This window comes from Chelonoidis abingdonii, chromosome 17 (genome assembly GCF_003597395.2).
Source record: "Chelonoidis abingdonii isolate Lonesome George chromosome 17, CheloAbing_2.0, whole genome shotgun sequence".
In the NCBI taxonomy this organism is placed as follows: Eukaryota; Metazoa; Chordata; order Testudines; family Testudinidae; genus Chelonoidis; species Chelonoidis abingdonii.
This window is the reverse complement of record NC_133785.1, coordinates 30931019-30947855: the sequence shown is the minus strand read 5'-3', so window position 1 is coordinate 30947855 and position 16837 is coordinate 30931019. Positions and strand designations below refer to the sequence as shown.

Sequence of the window (16837 nt, the reverse complement as noted above, 5' to 3'; positions counted from 1 at the left end):
AAAACATTAGTAAGAAGAGACCTTCTAAAAACATAAAAATGTATTACCGGCACGCGGAAACTTAAATCAGAGTGAATAAATGAAGACTCGGCACACCACTTCTCAAAGGTTGCCGACCCCTGTTCTAGTCAGAAGCAGTGTGAGCCTCTATTGGTGTTCCAACAGTAGGGAAGCCGTCATAATTCAAGATTCAACATATATGCCTCCTCGCTGTCCATTCAGACTGACTCAGCACATCTTATTCTGACCAAAAGGTTCTTAGACACTACACAGATTATTACAAGATATATTAAGTTATGTTAGTTATAAAAGGCTTCCTTTAGAATCATAGAAATATAGGACAGGAAGGGACCTTGATAGTCATCTAGTCCCTCACCCTGCACCGATCCAGAACTAAGTATTATCTAGACCGGGGTAGGCAACCTATGGCATGCGTGCCGAAGGTGGCACACGAGCTGATTTTCAGTGGCACTCACACTGCCTGGGTTCTGGCCACCGGTCCACGGGGCTCTGCATTTTAATTTTAAGTGAAGCTTCTTAAACATTTTAAAAACCTTAATTACTTTACATACAACAATAGTTTAGCTGCATATTAAAGACTTATAGAAAGAGACCTTCTAAAAAGATTAAAATGTATTACTGGCATGCGAAACCTTAAATCAGAGTGAGTAAATGAAGACTTGGCACACCACTTCTGAAAGGTTGCCGACCCCTGATCTAGACCACTGACACTCAGACTGAGGCTTGTGAGCTGCAGGTGACTCTTTAATCACATGATATTAGCCAACCTAAGTTATTAACCAATCAGGATGCTTTTACTCTGTTATTAACCAATTGTAGTTGATAAAATAATATATGGTCAGTCATGTTGCTATGAGATATATATAAACTAAATATTTCCACATCATACTGTTTAAATATGAATAGTACTATAGAAAATGAAACAATGAATTCTCACTACTGTGGCTCTTTTGGGTAAGGCTGATCACTAACTTGGCTCTTGAACCACTTAGGTCCGAGTCTCACTGATCTAGACCATTCCTGATGGGTGTTTGTCTAACCTGATCTTAAAAACCTCCAAGGATGGAGATTACACAACCTCCCTAGGTAAGTTGTTCCAACGCTTAACTATCTTTACAGTTAGGAAGTTTTTCCTGATGTCTAACCTAAATCTTCCTTACTGCAATTTAAGCCTATTACTTTTTGTCCTGTCCTCAGTAGCTAAGGAGAACAATGCATCACCCTCCTCCTTATAACAACCTTTTAGGTACTTGAAGACTGGTATCATATTCCCCTCCTCCCCTCAGTCTTCTCTTCTCCAGACTAAACAAACCCAATTTTTTCAATCTTTTCTCATCGGTCATGATTTCTAGATCTTTAATTGTTTCTGTTGCTCTCCTCTAGGCACCAATTTGTTCACATTTTTCCTGAAGTAGGATGCTCAGAACTGGACACAATACTCCATTTGAGATCTTATCAGTGATGAATAGAAGAATTAATTCTTGTGTCTTGCACACAACTCTGCTGCTAATACACCCCAAATGACGTTTGCTCTTTTTTTTGCAACAGTACTATATTGTTGACCCATATATAGTTTGTGATCCCCTATAGCCCCCAGTGCATCAACAGCCACTTTCTGAAACATATGGCAAGAGGGCTCATTGGGCTTATTTACCACCAAAAAGCTGGTGGGTTTTGTGCATGTGGTTCTAAGAATCAGTGTATTTTACATAAGATGCTGATGAACTGAAATATATCCTTGTGCTATTGTCCAGTTTATGCACCAACTCATTAGAATACATGTGCATCAGTATTTATTTTAGTTTAGTTTAGTACCATAGCATATATCAATTTTAAAAAATGTTTATGAGAGTGATTTTGCTAGTTAGCACAACTATTATTGCTGTTCAATAGGGGGTTGGCAACTGATTGCCTATTGTTAATCTCCCCTAAATCTTTGATGCCAAGACTAAAATACAGGACAGCTTTAGAGCTCTTTCTGTCCAATCACCTTCACATTTTCAAAACAGGTAAAGCAAAAGTGCCATTCACCTTTCTGTGAAGACCAGAAATTAATCTTTATAGCTCTTCATTGCTAAATTCTATGTACTAAGGAACAACATAATTTTAAGCACCAAATTACTGAAGTTGAAGGATAAAACTAATATTAGGTCATTTAGATCATCTACCTGGCAATGAAGGATTTATCCTAATTTTAATAATAGATGCAGACAAAAGCAGATATTGACAACAAATGCCTTGAAAATTGTTCGCCATGGCAAAACAGTGTCTTTCATTTGCTCCTCTCTTACGGAAATAGTTACAACATCCCTTGCCCCACTCCTATCGGTTAGTATACTGTTTTATTCCCTTATAAGGTGGAATATACAAAAAGTATCGCACATATTTATGTGAAAAAAATGTACTATCAACAATTTTATCATTAATAAAAAGTCAGTAACTAAAGTATTTACTTGGCCAATAAGACACCAATCATTTAAACACAGGATGTTTCACGCTTTTTGTTTTTGGGTCTGGTTATTATCTTATTTCACTTCTTTATAGAATTCTAAAAGAAAATATCACTTACATGGCATATATAAACAATCTACTGATAAAATAACATTACTCTGCTATGTGCCAAAAATCATGGACTGAACAAAGACACTAGACTTATGGCTTATTACAACAACCTGTATTCCCCTCTTTTTGTCCTATGACGGCAGAGATGTTAACACGCCACTCTATCTTGAACTCTATCTTACAACATGAGCTAACCAATCTGTTCCACCTTGCATCTTGCTCTGAGGCTGGGTGTTCCTTTCCCAAATACTGCATGGCCATTAGGATCTTAGCAGGGGAAAAATTAATGCAACAATAAATAAAGGAGTTGCCAGACCACATGGGACCCAGAAGTCCACCTATCCTCATGTGCCGTCTTTGACAGTAAGCAGTAAAGTTGCTTGGGACAAAAGTGCAAGAAACTTGGCACTTTAAATAACTTGCCCAGACATGAAGGTTTTTTTCTTACCCATAGCAGTTAGTGGTTCCTTTTATTATGCCTGAGCCATTAGGATTTATATCCCATTTTTTATTTTCTAATGCTACTCAGGACATTCTCACTATCAGTGTCTAACAGTGACTTGTGGCTCAGACTTTATCTGCAAGAATTAAGGGTCAGATTTTCAGATGTGCTCAGCACTGACATAACTCGGTTCCCACAGATATCAATGGGAGTTTTTCCACTGGTTTTGATGGGAGGAGAGTCAGATCAAATGTTGAGAACTTCTGCAAATTTCACCCTAAATATTTAGATGCAAATGTTTTTGGTCTAGAAAAGCAAAATATTTACCTCCAAAATGTACACTCAGAAGCACCCACTAGCAACCAGCCAAATCTGGTAATCCAGCCTGAATATAGACAAAGAATGACTTCAAACCACTAAAACTGTCACGAAGCATTTTTATATTACTAATGCTGAACATTTTTATATTACTAATGTTTTTCATTGCAAGCCACCTCTTCATGATCCTAGATAGCTGATATAGATGCCTAGACAACTAAAGGTTTGCTGCAGGAGAAGCTATTAATAGTTCTAAATTGTTTCAAATATGTTATATCCACAATTGTGTAATTACAAAATGGTCACTAAAATACACAGATTTAATTGATTGGTGGAAATGTTTAAAACTATAATTTTAAACTCCTTTATCTGTAATTACAAAGCTCATAATAATGTTAAAGGGAAAAGGGAAATCTAAAATTTTGACAGGATAAGTGCTGTATATAAAAAAAGTTTTCACTTTCCTGGAGTGGATTAACAACACTGCACTAAATTTGTCAATGTTTAATCACAAGAAACTACAGCGACTGATATTTTTTCTTTTTTAAAAACAAAGAGGTTTGCGGTTTTTTTGTTACAGTATTAATCTATGCTTATAACGTAAGTAATTTAGCTTAAAAGCATTGCTTTAGCAGTCATGCAGGAACAGAATTAGGTCATGATCCTACCATCTAACCTACTTAGCAGACCCGTGCACCCATGTGGAGTCCCACTGAAGTAACTGGGGTTCTGGAGAAGTTACCCACAGATCAGATTGCTGGATCCAGCTGTAGTCTTTTCCTAGCACAGCTTGAAAACTAGCAGCTAGCGCTACTAGCGTATTCTTTTAGTTATTCATTAGAAAGGTTTTTACTCAGTGTAGCATTAACCATAAATTATTGTACATTGGTCATATTATAGGCTGTGTTCAAGTTTTCTGAGGCTTATTAACTGCTATAAAATTTGCTCAATACTGACATATGAAACTTATATACATGTGTAAATAGGCATATATATTAGCTTCAGTTGTAGCTTTGTTTTTTATACAAAGATGATCTGCAGATCTAAATTCTAAAATCGAATGAAACAATTGTTCTGAATGCCTCAAGCCACTTTAGTACCTGCAGGACCCCAAATCCAAGATTTTTTCTGCAAGATCTGTTGAATTCTCATTTAACACAATAACCCAGACATCACACGCACCAGGAAACTGCTAACTGCTTAACAAGAGTCTTCATTTTTTAAAGCACTGTTTTTAAAATGCTTATACCCTATGGGGTATGATCATTTTTGAAAACTTGCAAGACTGCAGAGTAGTGTAAAAACCACAAGACTTGCCTTTCACTCAGAGGCCCAAGATCCTGAAAACTGATTCATGTGAGCAGAACCCTACACCTGTGCAGAGCCTGGGCCCCATGTGGGCGTAAGGGTGTACTAGTACAGATCAGTTTGCTGAGCTGGAGTGACTGGCATCTGTAAGACCCAATGGAGATCCATGGGCAATACAATGTCACCAATGCAGTTCATACTGCAGCTTTACAACAAACAACAAAAGCAGATAAACTATATCAGGGGCAGACTAGTGGCCCTGCAAAAGGAGGAAAACAATTTAATTTTCATGTGCTAAATGCTCCTTTCTAGTTTTGGAACACTTGCAAAATTCTACTTTTAGGTTATGTTCTATCACTTTTTAAAATGTTCTATCATCTTTTTTTTAAAAAAGCTGGAGGTGAAACAGAGACATTTATTTTTCAAAGCAGGAAATATTAATCAAATTACCCTTATAATAGAATGAGATTAAATGTAAGTCATCCATTTGGTAGTACACTAGGCACTAGTAGAGTGTGTGTGTGTGTGTGTGTGTGTGTGTGTGTGTGTGTGTGTGTGTGTGTGTGTGTGTGTGTGTGTGTGTGTGTGTGTGATAAATTATTATTTATCCGATATATATATTATTTATCTGATATATGGACTTGATGCAGATGTATAAATTCCTTGAAGGTCTTTTAACGTATGTTATAACTCTCTCCCTCAATACAGTTTTGTAATTTAAAGTTACCAGAGGTTACAGACAATTCTATACACCTACCTCAGTGTTTTCTTGATACTTAGCAGCCACTTCATCTAGCATGTCAAAACAAGTCTGGAGTAACATTCTACTTAATGGTAGGCAAAAATACTATTCCCTGTCATGAGATAATGTGGGTTAGTGAAGAGACTAAGTGGTTTTAGAAGCAAATGAAAAATATGTTTGCATTTATAGATAAAGTTGTGCACTGTTTGGATATATTTCAGTTATTTACAACTCATTACAAATGGTACAAGCCTAAGCATTGATCCTACAACAATCAGGTCTGCATAGGTGGATGCCTCCGATGCCTCCGCCCATAGCCACTTCAATGAGACTTTGCATAAGCACAGAGGTCTGCCCACACAAAGGTAAGTGCAGGACTGGGGCCCTGCATATCAAAAGCTACCTTCTGTTTTTATGTTCTAAGCTTATATTTATTTTTAATGTTTAAAACACCTATTCTGTTTTCTGCCATCCTTCTCTCTTGACATTAATCCATTATTTGTTCACCTCTTCCTTATTGTTAGTAAATGCACAAAAATAATATTTTGTGTATTATGAGTATGAAGACCACTAGAAACTTTTGACTTCTGAGCCATACCTTTAGAATCTTCAACTCCTAACTGGTTAGAAGGGGCTTGCCAGACAACTCAGTAACGCAAAAACATATCTTCCAGTTCTGCGGTGTTTAATTTCACTATTTTTAGTAATTTAAAATAAGCAAAAATGTACACTATCATATGTACTTATATGAGATAGTTAAGGCAAAAGTTGGTAAAAAAAATCAATTTAAATTTAAAAAATTCTGAAATAGAATGGGCTTTTTAAACATTTCATAATATATAATTCAATAATTTGACATGGATCTTAAACTTTCTTTGCTGTTGGCCACAAGAGATAAACATGCACATGTCCAAATGGCTGTGTAGATCAACTGGGAACAAATGCAACTGACAAATCAGCTTCAGAGTAGCTAACTCCAGCAGGGTCTGAATGGTTATTTAACACTTTAGGCCTTGATCCTGCACATACTTATGACTTAAACCCAATGGGATTACTCAAGTGAGTGTTTGCAGGATCAGAAGATCCTCTTGTGTATTCTCAAAAGGTTTCTCCATATTTCTCAATTAAACAGTTAATAAGACACAGTGAAGATATTTTTTTATCGGAGATACTAGGATAGAAAAGAACTTGCAATTCTTTTTTTTTAAAAGACTGCATTTCTCCAAAGAGGATAGTTGTAAAACGTCAAAGATTGAAGCCTCTTCCTCATGCTGTCACATAATTTCTGAACTCTTGTGGGTTTTGCATTGTTCCTGTACGTCCATCTGTAAGCCTCACCAGTATCAATTCCAGTGCTGATAATTGCCCACATTTAAGATTGCGGGTTTGTCATGGAGGTCACATAAGTCATGGATTCCATGACTTTCCATGACCTCCATGACTTCTGCAGCAGCTCAGGGGCAGTTCAGGCAGCCCCTGCACCAATCACACCAGCTACTGCTGGGGCAGTCTCGGGCTACCACACCCCTCCCCCCAGCAGTAGCAGAGTTTGGGTGTGAGCGCTGGCAGGAGGTTGGGGCATGGGATGGGGTGAGGCGGGCTGTGGGTGGCGCTTACCTGGGGGGCTCCCCAGAAGCAACATCCTCCTCCTTGCTCAGCTGCTATGTGGAGGCATGGCCAGGCAGCACTGCACGTTGCCTCAGCCCAGAGCACTGGCTTCGCAGCTCGCGGCCAGCCCCACGCCCCCAGTACCCAGGCCATCCTCCTTCCGACACACATTCCCCGCCCAAGTTTTAGTCAGGGGTATATAGTAAAAGTCATGGACAGGTCACGGGTCGTAAATTTTTGTTTACTGCCAGTGACTTTTACTAAAAATACCTGTGACTAAAACGTAGCCTTACCCATGTTTCAGCTACAGAGTAAGGTAAGGTTTCAGAGTAGCAGCTGTGTTAGTCTGTATCCGCAAAAAGAACAGGAGTACTTGTGGCATCTTAAGAGACTAACAAATTTATTTGAGTATAAGCTTTCGTGGGCTACAGCCCACTTCATCGGATGCATGCAGTGGAAACTACAGTAGGAAGATAGATATACACTTCAGTCTCCCTGGTCACTTGATTACAGACCTAAAAGTCGCAATATTACAACCAAAAAAGTCAAAAACAGATTCCAGTGAGAGACTGCTGAATTGGAATTAATTTGCAAAATGGGTACCATTAAATTAGGCTTGAATAAAGACTAGGAGTGGATGGGTCATTACACAAAGTAAAACTATTTCCCCATGTTTATTTCCACCCCACCACCACCACTGTTCCTCACAACTTCTTGTCAACTGCTGCAAATGGACCATTTTGATTATCACTACAAAAAGTTTCTCTCTCTCCTGCTGGTAATAGTTCACCTTAACTGATCACTCTCAGTGTGTGTATGGTAACACACATTGTTTCATGTTCTCTCTGTGTGTGTGTGTATATATATATCTTCCTACTGTATTTTCCGTTGCATGCATCCGATGAAGTGGGCTATAGCCCACAAAAGCTTATGCTCAAATAAATTTGTTAGTCTCTAGAGTAAGGTAAACCTCCTAAAAAAAGTCAACTAGGTAAAATGTTAGGTGGCAATTAGATATTCACTTTGCTTAACTAATGTAAGATTTAGCTAATTCCTCCAAAAATCTCACTTCTGCTGGACCATCTATAAGAAGTGAGTTGATACAGTTTTTAAAAGATTACAAATGTAGGCCACAGTCCTTCAAATAAACTCAGTGTAGGTAGATCCCTGCACCCACATACATTCACGCTAAAGTCGGGGAAGGCGGCATTAAAGAAACTATCAAGGTGTGTACATGCCTTAAGTGAAATAACAGCTTTCACTCTGTTATTTCCCTTACAAGCATTCTGTCTAAATTTAGGGCTTGAAACAACACTATTACCTGAATCAATGTTTGTTTATTATACTACGAAGAAAAGCCATTTCTGAAATGTATTTTTTAATGTTATGACTATAGTATTAGAAAAAGTTAAAGCTATCAACTGGTGGTATATAAAACAGTTTTGTTGATTTAATGTCTATACTAGCTACCTACAGAAAGTTTTCCCATGTGTAGTACACTTGAAAGTCAGGGTGAGACAAATAACTTACCATCATTCAACCCAGGTTACAAAAGACACCGGTGAAGATCAGAGCTGTTTTTCAGTGTTTTTATGCTTATTTTTAAAAAGATCATCATATCAAAACCCTAGAGTATGTTGTGAGTAATAGCAGTAATCAATGGATACTTATTTGCCAAAACGGTCTAGGTTGTTTACCATAAAACAAATACAACTTAATTTGCTAAAACATTATATATAGACGGCCTGTAGCATCTGAACTGCATTGTCAGTGTTCAATTTAGATCATGAACACTACAGCACTGGGACAATTTCTTCTTCTGTACTGCACTCATTGCACTGCAGATGCTCAATAACTAGCAATAAGAGTATTTCAGGAAACTTGGTGAGCTCTTACTCCTTTAAAAATTCATTTATGATCTTATTAAGTGTCAGCATTACAAGGAAGTTTTGATTTTATTACTGTCGTCCTTCACTTCATGTTCTAATTTGTTGTGCTGTGAGTTGTTTTGTTCACATGTTAAAACAGCTGATGTAAGCATGGCAACATTTCAGCAACAGCTGAAATGATCCCTGAATACATGTTGCACATTAGTTTGTAAAGCCTTGTGGGGGGAAAGGTGCTAATGAAATCCGAGATGTTGTAAGAAATTGTATTAGTTTCAGGCCACAGCTGTCTAATAGGAAGAAGCTTTTTATTTATGGCTCCTGGACTCATTCTCTGGTTACAACCCAGTTCTGTAGGACAACAAGCCAATCTCACATTATGAAGTTTGGGTAAAGATATGTGTGCTTCGATTTTAGGGTGAGGCAGTCAAAAATGGGAACAGGCATCAAACTTCCACTCTAAGCTGGGTAGTTAGGAATGGAGTGGTGTCAGGTCTGAGTCTGGACTGTGGAAGCGAGTGGGTTGGGACAGTTAGGAGCAGTGGGGGGCTTGGCTCCCAGAGGGTCCCCCCTGCTGCTCAGCCCCATGTATTTGGGGTTGGGGGTTATGGAGCTGGTCTCTCACCCCCTAGCAGAGCCTGCAAGGCAGAGAAGACCAGACCCACTCCCCACCCCCCCATCTGAGAGACACAGCAGGGTTGAGCCCTGGGCCTGGGGGTCTAGCAGGGCCCTGCTCAGGACAGAGGTGCCTATGCTGGGGGGAGATGTCTCAAGAGGTCCCGGGGGGGGGGGGGCTGTCGTCAGGGTGCCTTAGCAGAGAGTCCCTGTGTGTGTGGGGGGCAGGTATCAGGCGAGGTTTCCAGGGAGGGGGAAATCGCGCAGGGGTCCAGGGCCCGGAGGGCGGGGGTGTCCTCACGGGGCCTGGGCGGAGGGTCTCAGGGCCGGGCGGGCCCGGCGAGGGTTATCGCGGAGGCCCCTGCAGGGGGTCAGCGCGAGCGGGCCGTGGGCGGCGGGGTATCGGGAGGGTCCCGGGCCGGGCAGGGCGGGCGGGGGGTATCGCGGAGGGGTCCCTAGTCCGGCGGCGGGGGTCAGGCGGGCGAGGTGGGTTCGCGGGGGTTCCCCGGGCCGGGGGCGGGGTCAGCGGGCGACGGGGTATCTGCGGGGGTCCCGCCCGGGCCGGGTCAGGCGGGCGAGGGAGGGTATCGCGGGGTCCCCTGGCCGGGGCGCGGGGTCAGGCGGGCGGAGGGGGATCGCGGGGGTCCCCGGGCCGGGGTCGAGGCGCGGTAGGGGGTATCGCGGGGGTCCCGGGCCCGGGGTCAGGCGGGCGGAGGGGGTTCGCGGGGGGTACCCGGGCCCGGGGGCGGGTAGCGGGCGGAGGGGGTTCGGCGGGGGGTCCCCGGGCCCGGGGGTCAGGCGGGCGGAGGGTGGGTTATCGGGTCCCTGCCGGGTCAGCGGCGGGGTTTCGCAGGGGCCCGGGGGTCAGGCGGCGGGGGGTAATCGCGGGGGTCCCCGCGCCGGGGGTCAGGCGGGCGAGGGGGGATCGCGGGGGTCCCGGGCCGCGGGGTGGCGGCGGGCGGAAGGTCTAGGTCGGGCGGGGGGGTCGCGGCAGGGTACGCGGGGGTCCTCGGGCGCCGGGGCAGCGGGCGGGAGGGGGTATCGCGGGGCCACGACTCACTTGTCCAGCCAGAGGTCCATGGCGAGTGCAAGCGGGATCCCGCCCGGCTCGGGCTCCAGGCTCCGGCAGCTGCTGGTGGTGTGATGGGCACCAGGTTCCCGTCGCCCCCTCCTGCTCGGGCGGCGGGTGCGGGGCTCCGGGCCCGGCCGGCTCTCGGGGGGCTCAGCGCCATGGCCCTCGCGCTTCCTCCCGCGCGGCCCAGCTGTCAGGGCCTGTCGTCCCCGGGCTGCCACCCCCGCGCCGGGCAGCAGGGGGCGCCGCGCCGGCAGGGACACGGGCGGGGAGGGGAGGAGATAGGGTCGGGGGCAGCCATCGGGACCCACGGAGGGAGGGGGGCAGACACAGGCGGGCAGGGGTGTTTGGGGGAGGGACAGACACACCGACAAAGAGGGAGACTCAGGCAGTGAGAGGGACAGACACCTAGAGCCTAGTAGCGTTGCCAGCCCTCCAGGATTGCTCTGGAGTCACCGGGACTTAAAATTAAATCTGTCCTTAAGTATTATGTCCTGAGATGAAATCTCCAAGGAAGGTGTCCAACCTAAATTGGCAACCCTATGCCTAATGGAAGGGGACAGACAGATGGGAAGTGGGGGGAGGACACACCGACAGAGGGACGCACAGGGCAGTGCACCACTCCAGGATACCGATCACTACCGACAAGGAGAAAGACACAGAAACACCTCCACAAATGCAGCGACGTAGAAGGGCGCACATATCACCATCTTCAAATGAGGGAGAACCATTTTTTTAAAAGCAAATCATCCATTTTCCATTATTGCACACTCATACCACACTGGAAAGTCTGCCAGTTGCATATGCATTACAGTTGGAGAAAGATTCCCTGTCCAAAAGAACTCCCAGCCTAAGGCCCTGATCCCGCAGTAGGCTCTGTGGGCAGACCAATTCACACGTTGACCTCACTGTCAATGGGACTTTAGCTCCTAAGTCCCCTTTCCAAAATGAGACTTGGGGTATTGTCTAGACTATGGAAATTATACATGCATTGCTCTGTTGGCACAGCCTCATAGGGCAGACAGTCTACACTGATAAAAAGGATTTTTCCCTCAACGGTATTAGCTATAGCTACATTGATGGAAGAATTCTGCCATTGGCATAGCTGTGTCTGCAATGGAGGTTATGCAGCATAGCTACAGTCAATACGAATGCATTTTTTCCACACCTCTGATGGATTGTAACTATGCAGATACAACTTTCAAATGTAGACAGACCCATAGGCTCCCAAATCACTTAGTTCGGCAAGGCTGAGCTGGGCAGAGCAGTGCCTAAATACCTTTAAAATCTGGACTTTAGGGCCTAATCCTGCAAACAGCTGGGTAACAAATGCATGTCTCAGCCCATGGAGTGACATGGGACTGCTCATGTGTACCTGCAGGATAAAGACATAAGCAGACCACATACAGGTACTGGGAGGAACATAGTATATGACAAATCTTTAATTTTTTTTATTCTCTATATATCATCTTTTTGATCATCCTTTTTTATTGAATGTATTTACATTTGTCTATAGAAAGCTCTTCCTTATATTTCAGAAAGCACACGTGCTAGAACCTTACTCTAATAAAAAGTAAATACAAAATAATTTTACTCAGAGTAAAGTTAAGCAGGTGCATAAGTGATAGCATGATTGAAGACCATGAATCATATAGGATTCTTGGAAAGCATATTTAATGGAATGAATAATTTCATACATACCTCATCCTAAAAGAGCATCAATAAAACCATCTCCTTTTAAAAAACAAATCTATCAGTAAGGTCACCCATAAAAAACAGGATGTACATTACCAGGGAAACAAAAAGTTAATGATTATACTGTGCAGATAAAACCTGCTAACTGCTGCATCAAATCAAATAAGATCTGGAAAACTAGTTGCATCATCTCTTGTTATTTAATTTATTCTTAAAATAGAAGGCAGAAGATAATAACCATTTGGAATAGTTTGGATTCCTGTATCCATTGATATGCCTGCTGTGGACCCACCTTTTATTTTGGCAGTGAACATCAAAAATTGTAATCTTGCAAAAAGAACATAATATGGGGCTTTATCCAGCCAAAATAACCCATGTGGTTTTTTTTTCTTCTCTTTTACTCAGAAGGAGTAGGGGATGAGGAAGGGGCCAATGTCTCTTGACCTAGAAAGACGATGTATAGGCCCTGTGACTGCAGTGGTTCAGTCTCCATGCCTATTAAGCTATTGGTTTGCCTTTGCTGAGATTCCCAACCAATGTGTCCTTCAGTGTCAATAGATATGGTGATTTTCTCATATGCACACTGTTGCCCTAGGAACGAGACTGAGACCACCAACTCACTTCACAAAATCCAGCAGATTACTAGCTGTTACTAGCTTTTGTTCACCATCAACCTAGACCAGACAGAAATCAGTGGCCTCATCAAGGTGAAATGTTCCATATCCCATTAGCACTGAGCTATCCAGCCTGCAAGCCCCATTTCTCAAAGAAATTGCTGTTATCATGGACTCTGTAAGTAACAGTACACAAAAAGACTCCAGAAATAGAGAGAACCAAATCACACAGATTCAGGGCTTGTCTACGTGAGGAAGTCAATTACAAAATAAGCTAGTAATGGATTTAAAGCGCAATAGCTATTCTGCTACAACTTTCCTTCTGGACACTCTTGCACTGATGCCATTTTGTGGTTTAGCTTAATCCCCTTCCAAAATGGATTAAGCCAGGGGTTCTCAAACTGTGGGTCTCCAGGGCTGGCGTTAGACTTGCTGGGGACTAGGGCTAAAGCCCTGGGTGGCAGAGCTCAGGCTTCGGCTTTAGTCCTAGGTAACGGGGCTCAGTTTACAGGCCCCCTGCCTGGGGGTGAAGCCTTGGGCTTGGGCCCCCCACCTGGGGTGGCGGAGCTCGGGTGGGCTCATGCTTCAGTCCCCCACCATCCTGGGGTCATGTAGTTGTCAGAAGGGGGTCGTGGTGCAATGAAGTTTGAGAACCGCTGGATTAAGCTAAAGTCAGAAAAAGACCCTCTTAGTGTCCAGAATAAGAGCATCTACCTGGGAAGCTCGTGCAGATTGGCTATTTCCCCATGCAGACAAGCCCTCAGCCATTTTTCCAAGTGAGACATGTACAAATCTAAATTCATCCCTAGTTTACACCAGTGCAAACAAGGGCTGCCAGTGACAAAAAGTCTACCGTGAGGAATAGAGGATACAACAAATGCTGGAAATCCTATAGAAGAGGGTAAATCTGGCTGGGGAGAAGGAGTGCAGCCGGATGATGCACTGGATTAATACATTCTTTATCTACGGGGCTTGTATGGAGCCTTTGATAGAAGCTAAAGCTACCTTCCTAGGTGGATCAAACAAAGAACAAACTATGAAAACACTACTTGCCCCCTACAACCCTAGGATGAATCCTCTGTGCATCACAAGCACTTCCTTGACTAGCAGGTTTGAATTCAGACCAATGAGGAAAAATCTAAGGAAATAATCATTGAAACATTTAAAGATTTTTACAGGATTTTTGTTTAAAATACTGTGTTAATATTTGTCATGTAGTTAAAAGATTTCTTTTTAAAGGGATACACACTGATAAAAGCCACCCTTTGCCACCTCCTCTTACAAAGTAAATACTGGTATGTACTGGAAACTTCTGCTTTCTGTATCTATAAAGTCAGTAAAAAATTTGATAACCCTTAAGCCATGGTCAAATTGAGGAGATATATGAGTATGCCATAACCTCAGTTCTCCTAACTGACAGATGAAAAAAAAAAATTGGGAGTGGGACATATACTACTATCACATTTTGTGGGTGATGGATTTGGAGCTGCTCTGTAATTATTTATGAATATTGTATGTTGCCCTGGTTCTTAGGGTACTTTTTGTCTGACTATATTATGTTAACAACAAAAGTCGGTCTGAAAAAAACAGGAAGGAAAGAAAATGGCTCAACACACACTTAGGAGTCCTGAAGGGACAATGCCAGAGATACTAACTTTGCTTAATTTTGCTTCTTCTCTAAACTGCAAAACTGATTTGGACCAGGGCAGGAAAAGTCCTATGAACACAGAAGGACAAAAGAATTCTGCCAGTTTAAAAAGAGTAAACTTCTCCTGAGAGAAGCGTAAATTGTTTGGGGGAACCGGACTGAGGCACTGGGACATGCTGGGGCGTCTGAAAAAGTTAGAACTGCCTAGGTCACCATCACAATAAGGCACAGACACACGTAGACTGTTTTAAAACCCCTTTTTTTCCTTAATGCTTTGTTCTTCCTGCTAAAATAACTAATACTTTGGTTTTAAGAAAGCTGCCTTAATCACTGTACATCACTGGTCACAGACTCCCAAAGGGCGAAAAAGATCACAGATGCTGAACAAGTTAGACCTGCTGGATAAGCACAGCTGATACACAGGCTACTGTAGCTGAGGGTGAGACTAAGAGTGAGAGAACTGCAAAATTCCATCTTGGAATAGGTAAAGGCCAAGGCCTGGCACCACTCAAAGAAACCTGGGAGACAACAGAGGCACAGCTAGCTCTGTAACTGTAGCAGTGTGCCTCTAGCAGCACTTTCCTGCATCTAAATTTGAGTTCTTGCACCTCTCTGCCATAGCAGAGCCTCAACCAATTTCATGTTGGGGGCAGGTATTACAGACACACAATGCTAGAGTAGGTTCTTTGGAAGCATCAGGAAGAAGTGCTGAATATTGCCTAGAAAATTGGGATGGAGGTGATTTACATTTAGGGTCTACACTTACAATCTCCAAAAGTGTTACTGACTTCAGAGGGAGTTTCACAAATGCAAGAGCTGGTTCTGATTTGCAAAAAAAGAGACACCCATCACTGGCAGCATTAAATATAAATGCCTACTTTAATCTTAACTTAGAGTAGTTCAGAGTGGGGCACTCTGTCTTAAAACATGAGATTGATTGGTAGAATCCTTTCCTCTCTCATTTGGGACTCCTCACATCCCCTCCAGTCCCATTTGCTGTTGTAGAAGATCGATGTGGCAATAACCACAATTGTGTATGTGAAAATGAGACCGAATTTGATGAATTTTTAGCTTTTTTTTTTTTAAAAGTGCAGTTTAGCAACTGGAAGCAAGGAAGAGAACTAGCACAACATGATAGTCTGCTCTCTTTGGACCATTGGAAAGTGCATCGCTGACCACAGGTTTGATACGACAGTACTTTAGAAGACTTCTCTGAGAGAAAAAAATTCAGCACTCAGAATGGCAAAGCAAGCAGCCTGGAATGACTGATGTACAGGCAATTGGGAATGACCTGTTGTGGTAGACAAATATACCCTAATTGGGGGTCTCCTATCATCACCTGATCCAAAGCACACCGAAGTCAACGAAAATATCCACGGACTCCAATGAGACTTGGATCAGGCTCCAAGTTCAATGGATCCTCTTGCTGGTACTACTTACAATTCAGTTGCTGATTCTGGTATTCTTGAGGCTCACAGCCATGAAAACTAATTTCTACTGGATATAAACCTTATGTTACAGTCACTACTGAATCATTGACTGCGACAATGCTGTGGGTTGAGGCATTGTGAGAAATAAAAGACTTGCTTATGGTAGGTGGAAAGAGTGACAAGCAAACCATTCAAAAGCCAAAGCAAAGTTTAGAATAAAATAAAAGCATCCTTTATAACCCATTATATTTACTTCTAAAAAGGTTAAAGGAAATGTTTTAAAATACCTAAAAATATGTATAATGTTGAACTGCACTGTTTTTGGCAAGAGATCCCCCATCTAGGAAAGATTTCATATCAGCCAAGCTGTTAAGCAGAGGTTGTCATGGAAACAGAATGTATTCAAGTGATAGGGGCAGTGATATACTCTATTGAATGTGTTCTTCATTTGCTGCAAATTGGGAACATGTCAGAGCTAAAATCCATTATGTAACTTAATTTTGTTAAAAACAAATGGGCTTCCCTTTCATTTTGTTACAAAGCATGGAACCAGTCCTGCACAGTGCACTGTTTTCCACTGGCATATCCAACCAGAGGTGCTCCGAGTTACAGCTGTGGTGCAACCTTAGCTATGGCATTTCCTGACTTTTGAGTACCTAGCCAGGCATCCTAAATGTAGTATTTAGTTTGGAACTTACTAGTTTTTTTCATTAGAAGAAACTAAGGATGCTCAGAGCTGGGCTCCCTCTTGCAAAATTTGTGATGTGCCTAGTACTCATCTCTAACCTTTACATCCTTTAGACCCCTTGGTAAATTACAAAGCAAACAGCAACCTTCTCAGAACCCATTGCCTCTTCAGCACATTTTTTTATAGTG

At 42.7% G+C, this 16837-nt stretch overlaps 1 protein-coding gene across 1 annotated transcript in view; it reads right to left on the bottom strand.

Moving 5' to 3' along the window:
• EIF4E3 (eukaryotic translation initiation factor 4E family member 3) overlaps window positions 1-10758 on the bottom strand; it is a 28613-nt gene extending 17855 nt beyond the window's left edge. The window contains exon 1 of the mRNA XM_075073424.1: window positions 10563-10758. Within this exon, the coding sequence (XP_074929525.1) occupies window positions 10563-10582 (20 nt within the window). The 5' untranslated portion in view covers window positions 10583-10758. The remainder of the gene's footprint in view (window positions 1-10562) is intronic.
• Between the last annotated feature and the right edge of the window lie 6079 nt (window positions 10759-16837).